Source organism: Monopterus albus, unplaced genomic scaffold (assembly GCF_001952655.1).
Source record: "Monopterus albus unplaced genomic scaffold, M_albus_1.0 scaffold36.1, whole genome shotgun sequence".
NCBI lineage: Eukaryota > Metazoa > Chordata > Actinopteri > Synbranchiformes > Synbranchidae > Monopterus > Monopterus albus.
Window position 1 is genome coordinate 1,170,348 of NW_018127916.1, and position 6,864 is coordinate 1,177,211.

The window sequence follows — 6,864 nt, forward strand, 5'->3', positions numbered from 1 at the left end:
ACAAAAGAAGCCTACTACATTCAAAGTTTTTTATTTTTTTTTAGAAAAATAGAATCTCATGTATAATATAAAAAATGGCTTTCGACCTATTTTGGCATGTTTATTGACCTTTATCTGTGCCCTTTTTTGTTGCTCCTTCAGGAAAATAGGTAAGAACTGTGGTTTAACTTTCGGAAACTGTGCAGCTTTATGTTGTTTTGCCGGTAAGAACATGACAAAGTACCTTTGTAAGTCGATGCAAAGAGCAGGTGGAAACAACCACATATTCTTGATTAATCTGCAAGATGCAACCACGCAAATGCTTAAAGCACGGATGCTGAAAATACACATCCGCTTGTGTCTTGGCTGGCTATTCAATCAATTACGAAAAAAATGTAATTAGGGCATCACAAAATTTTATGTATGTTCATATTCAAGTCTCTAGTTGTAGTCTTGATACAGTATTATCATATCAATTTAGCAGCAGATAAAGTAAGTAAACTGCAGTAGGCTATAGTCAGTGATGTGTCAGGCTGATGTGATGTGTCAGGTTGAGTTGTCATCACTTTGCTTAAATGAAGTTCATTTAAGCTCAAAGCTAATTTCCATATGTGCCAAGATGTTTGTCTGTAGAGAAAACCCTGTTGTCTGTTTTCTCTTCCTGACATCACAGAAGTTTTTAATCGGTTGCTGTTTATCAGGTTTCGATCTGCAGGAGAGTTTGTGTTCACATAAGTGTCACTAGAAGCAATGTAGTGGAAACCCTCTCTTCAAAGAGATTTTGCCACAGAAACACAGTCTGAGAAGCAAACAAACTTCTAGACAGGTTTTGTCAGGAAGGTGGAACTACAGCATCATGTGTAGCACATTTCCTTCCTTTGTTCCATGTAGTCTGACAAACCTCTGTTGTAAGTATATATAAGATACAGTAGGTCTCACATCTGTTCTTTCTATGAGCTTGGATGATCTATCTGAAAGTACAAACGTTAAGGTGTGATATGATGTGTGGACTGTGGTGGTCTTGACACATTCTTGAAACTGAAGTGTGGCAGCATTTCAGTTTAGTTCAGGCTACGGAAAGCTTTCACCATCCATGTACCTTAACACATTCATACAGTGATGTTTTATTTTTACCATGTTCTATTTGTAGGCCATGTATACCTGGTTCACTCTAAGTAGGCCACTTGTTAGGTTGAAGTTGGGTGGAGATATGGTGGTAATTACGTTGTGTCACCAGACTCTGTGGACTAATAATATGTAAATCATCCAGTGTCAATCAAATATTGTCTGTACATTTGATTTGATTTGATTTATTCTTTCAAGCATATAAAACAGTTGACATAACAACACACATTTTTACACACAATCCAATATCAATTTGCTTATACCTAGTACATGCTTGAATGGAGTAGGAAGAAGTCAGACTTATCCAGTCCTACCCCATGACATCATCTTACCATCATTGGTTTGCAAACATAAATGAAACATTTGACCCATTTCAAGAAAGTGAATAATTTCCCAAACATGTCTGACTGTTCCTTTAAAGTACAAATTGTTCAGTAATTTACCTATTTTTTGTGTGGCATCAGCATCACACCTGGGGATGTGGGTGCATTTGGCTATCCTTTGATTGGGGTCTGTGGTGAAGCACCATGGATAATCTATACCATCAGGGTTGCGGCAATAATTCTCTCGGAGGTCTCTGTAACATACACACAAACTACAATTTAAATGATGGTGCTTGCAGACTGTATGTTGTACAAAAAAACTTTTTGATTTTAAGTTTCATTTTCAGCACCTTTCTTTCTGGCATGTCCACAGTCAAACACACAAAATGAACAACAATCACCTCCTTGCCACAGCAGAAAGAAAGGAATCCAAGCTGCTCGGAGCCAAAAAACAAGGACTACTCACTTGCATTTGAAGTTTTGAGAAAGAAATGAATGTTTATGGGGGAACTGAGAGTCCCATCGCTGGCACGTCACACCCTCTGGAGTGATATTGATGGTGCCTCGGTAATCTGTGCCTTTTCCCTGGACACAGGATGTTGTTACATTGACATCTGTGTCCTCGCTGGAGTCTGACTCTAGTAATGGGAGAGAAAAAAAAAACAACATAAACATAGTAATTGTGAGTGTAGGCATGAGAAAGAAAGCAAAGGAAACAGAGTGAATGAGAGGGTGACATGCAAAAACGGAAGGCAGGAAGGACAGAGGGAGAGAAGGAGGGAGATATTAATCCCCAGAAGAATGTGTCATGTTTAACCTAGAGACAGATGATCAAAAACAGTAGCATTCCCCCTGCTCTCACTTGTGATAGGAAACTTTCTATTTATCCAAAACACTGGTGGCCCCACATTCTTGCACGTAATGACATCCACAACAATATACAGTTATTTAACATTTTGATGATACAGAATTTCACAGGATGTTGTAAGAAAAGACCTGAAGCCTGATCACATTGATCATACAGTATGTGAGTACATCTTTGCCTCAGAATTAAACATGAAAATTCTGTTTCTGGTGAATTTGTGTATTTATTATTATTGCAATAATAAATATCACATCCAATTATTCCAAACATCTTCAGATGGAATTCGTGATTTCAGCAGAACAGGAATATCAGTACATGGGGAGCAACTTCTCCTCTCCAGAGTTATTTTTCTCTGTTTCTTTAGCCTTTGACAAATGAGATGGGAGAAAACAGGGGGAGAAAGGGAATATTTTGAGGCAGAAACAAGAAGACGGGTGGAGAAGAAAGATTCTTTGGCTTGATGCAATGCATGCCAGTGTCTCTGTGCACCGCATAGTACAGGTCAGTGGTTTTTATCTTTTTGAGGCCAGGCATTGAGGGATACACACATCTGGACAAATGTAGATCGTCTGCCCTGGCTATAAATCATAACATGTACTGTAAAGTACGTGTGCGTATGTATCTGATTGAGACAGAGAGAAGCTCTGCATGTCTGTGGGAATATTTCAATGTGGTTCTTCAAAAAAAACCTATTAAACTTCTCAACTACATCCTCAAATCTGTTGACTGGTGTATCATTGTCCATAAAATATGGAGGGGTATTACTCCTGCTGGTACTGTTTCTAATCAATTTATTTAATATTTTCCAAGTACCTTTCATATTATTTTTATTATCCTCTAATACTTTAGAGTAATATTGTTTCTTACATATCCTCAATAACGCAGTTAATTTGTTCTTATATAACTTATATTTTTCTTCGGCCTTCTTGGATCTGTCCTTTATAAATTCTTTATATGAGACATTCTTCTTTTTACATGCATTCTGTAATCCCTTACTCATCCCCATACAATCTTTAAATTAGGCCTAATATGGCAATTTAAAGTGCAAGCACTTGGGTTGGTGTGAAGGTCTTTTAACACACATTCTACTATACATGCTTTTGCATGGATTGGCATACAATCAGCCTACACATATAATTATTGCACATTTTAAGATAAAACATATGCAAAATTAGTGTTGTTTCTGTGGACACAGACATAGAATAGCCTATGTGACAACTTGGTTGACTTCACTACATGAGTCTGAGAAGATCACCACCAACAAGGCAGCCTTATCCAGTCATCTCACTTTCATTGCCGAAGAACAAAAATCTAATTCTGTTCATAATGGGAATGCACCCAGACTGAGGGAACACAGAAGTGACAACTAAACATTTCCTGTTTCAGCATTGTGAGTAAAATATAAATAGCAAAAAGTCTGGGCTAAGGCGTTTCATAAACGATACCAAACAAAACTGAAAATATAGCCTAACTACGAACAGTTTCATTTGCAATGTGCTGGTCTACGTGCCTTGGATGATCGAGTAAACACTGACTTTTGTAACAAGTTGCATTATGTAGCCTTGGATGTGTGTAATTTTTATTACGACCGATGGATGGCAGTAGTGGGTCGCTGGCTAGAAGTTTTATTAATTAGAAGAAGAAACCTCTCACGACTGCACGTTCTGTAATGCGACATGTCGAAAAACAAGCTCGATGAAATGTTGCGGCACTACTGAGCAATACTTGATGTTGTTTAGTTGTTAAAAGAGACACTGTCTTATCAGGCTTCTACCCAGTAAGTGCAAAGCAGACATTGTCTTTCGGTGTAATATTAGTTTCCCTTTGACGTTGTTTTCAACTGAAATACGGCCTTAAATTGGGTGGACCAAATAAAAATTGCGTTTTCTCTGTGAAACAAGGAACTACACTAATCGCATTCTGTTACAGCGGGTTGTTTGTCCAGTGATCCTGCCCCAAAAAAAGCGATGCTGGTCACCGTTTTCTGCGCGCCGAGGGATCGCCCAGAAACCACCTTCGCCCTCGATGTGTCCCCAGAGCTGGAATTGAGAGACTTTGTAGCACTTTGCGAACTGGAATCAGGAATCCCAGCAGGGGAAATCCAGGTAAGACCCAAGCTAGCTGGAGCCATTGGCTAACGTAGGTAAATATTTACGGTAACTAGCTAACTTGCTAGCATGAATCGGACTTTTTGCTGTTTTGACGGATGGTGTGTTGCGAAACGCGGGTTATAAACCAACTTGTTTCTCGAAAGGTTACTAAGGATTGCAAAGTGTTGACTTTATCTGTGGGCGACATTAGCTAACCTAACCGAAAGTGAACCTGGTGCCTGACGAATAATACCAGATGGAGGCTAACAAATAGTTTAAGATAACTAATGTACAGGTAGTGATGATTTTATAGAAGCAAGCCTTGCTTGTCAGGGTCGCAAGTAACGTTAGTTAACTCAGGGTGGGGAACGTTATGGGTTGCCACTAAAACACATTATGTTACCCCTCTTAATAATCCATAAACATGTACTATATATTACTGTACATTGTATATACTTATCACTGGATCTGATAAACCATTTAAAATACAGGAACCTTACTTTAATAACGGGAATACATTCAATAACAAGGCTCGATTCAAAAGTACCAAAAGCCCCATTCTATATTATCTTTGTCTAGTTACATTTTATCTAGTTCATTCTAGTTATGAATTATCACCACTTTGCTAGAAATATCAACTGTAGCAACTATAACAGTTCTTCCATCCTCCATCTTATGTTACCTGTTTGATAGACATAATGTAGTTTTAAGTCTACCCTTAAAGGCCCTTTGTTCCACGGGGAATTCAAGGAGATAAGAAGAAGTTTTAAGTCCTCAACTGTTATAGTTTATATTTGCTGTAAAGTTTGATCAAAATGTTAATTTTTTGTGTGCAGTGGTGCCTGCAGCTGTAATCCTGTATGCACCATGCATACATTTTTTTAAATGATTTTGCTCAAGTTTTATGCCCCTGCATCTGGTGGTCATTGTACGATAGGGAAATATAGTTTCACATTAGTGGTCCAAGGAGCTATCTAACATGATAGTGTATCACACATCCCTAGAGTGGATCACATCATTTCTACTCCCTAACTTGAGCCCTGCAGCTTGGAATGGGTGACAGCAACCACACACTGACTTTACCTGCTTTCAATAATGCCTATAACAACATCAGGACATGTGCATGGTATTTTAAATGAGAAAAGTATGTTGTTATAATGAGAAAGGTTTCTCTTTCAAACAGGATTTATGCTACAATAGGCAGTTCTTAACCCTGCAGGTGCCACTGCTTTTGTATGTGTCAAGTAATAAACACAAAAAAACTGTAGGTAAGGCTGTATTATTCTATCACACGAAAACTTTAAGGCTGCAGCCAACAATTATTTATTCGATTTTTAGCATCTTTGCTTAAAAATTAACCATTGTAATGATTAATCAATTGTCAGAATTGTTGCCAACAGTTTTTCTCTCCCAATTTATTTTTGACTGGGACAAAATGGAATTTGATACTGAGCTATAATGATTAATGATACAACAAAAAATAGACATGGATGGGGATGGGTTCTATGCTGTATTAATGTGCTAAACATTGTCTAATGTCACATTATAAATTGCAAGGATATTTATGCTTTTCTTTGTTTTATGTGGTAATAGGCTGATTATCTTTTGGCTAAAACAAGGAATTTGAGTGCAGAACCTTGTTACAATAGATAGATCAATTGATAATGTTCATTGGAGTTTTAACATATACAGACTTTACAGTGTAATTGTACTGGCTAAGAAAACAGGGTGTCAGAATACCTCACCTCCCTTTCAGTACAGTTTGTTCTGTTATGAAATATGTTTACGGGGAAGCTGTAAGCAGAAAGTGATGATAAATTGCATCGGTACACTGACAACATGACAAGAGTCAGATAGCTAATAGTAATTCAACCTTGTAGATCTGAGTTCCATCAGGTTCTGTGGACTGTTAGATTGTCTAGCCATTGAAGCTATAGTAAATGTCTTTGTAGTCTCATTAACTTGGTGAATTGTAATGTTTGCAAAATCAAGTACCACTTATGGACTGTGGCATTTTTGGACAGCTTTACAGTTTGGTATAATCAGACATCTGTTTAGCCTGCTTCATTTACTCTGTGATATGGATTGTACAATTTAATATCCACATCAAATTTGTTGTGTGCAAGAAGCTGTGAGTCCTCTGCATGTTGATTCATCTTTTCAATGTTCTGTTTTTTTCTGTATCCAGATCACATATGTAGAACAGCCCTTAAAAGACCCTACCCGTGCCTTGGGGACCTATGGTGTTAAGGATGGTGATGTGGTGGTTCTCAGGCAAGCTGACAGAAGGCCACCACCAACTCAGCCAGCCTTCCCAGGTAACATATTCATAATGTTGTTTCACACCCAAATCCACATATCTAACTTGTATTACTGTTGCTTGTTCTAGGTAGTCAGGTAGGGGTTGACTACAAAACCAAGATAAGATCCAGAAGTATGAGGAAATTAAGTGCAGTTTACAGGAAGAAAAATCTGTACAGTG

At 37.9% G+C, this 6,864-nt stretch overlaps 1 protein-coding gene across 2 annotated transcripts in view; it reads left to right on the top strand.

Moving 5' to 3' along the window:
* Positions 1-3,928: 3,928 nt before the first annotated feature.
* ddi2 (DNA-damage inducible protein 2) overlaps positions 3,929-6,864 on the top strand; it is a 19,587-nt gene continuing 16,651 nt past the window's right edge. For both annotated transcript variants that reach the window (XM_020598057.1, XM_020598059.1), the window contains exons 1-3: positions 3,929-4,069; positions 4,222-4,397; positions 6,571-6,700. In XM_020598057.1, coding sequence (XP_020453713.1) covers positions 4,260-4,397; positions 6,571-6,700 — 268 coding nt within the window. In that variant the 5' untranslated portion in view covers positions 3,929-4,069; positions 4,222-4,259. The remainder of the gene's footprint in view (positions 4,070-4,221; positions 4,398-6,570; positions 6,701-6,864) is intronic.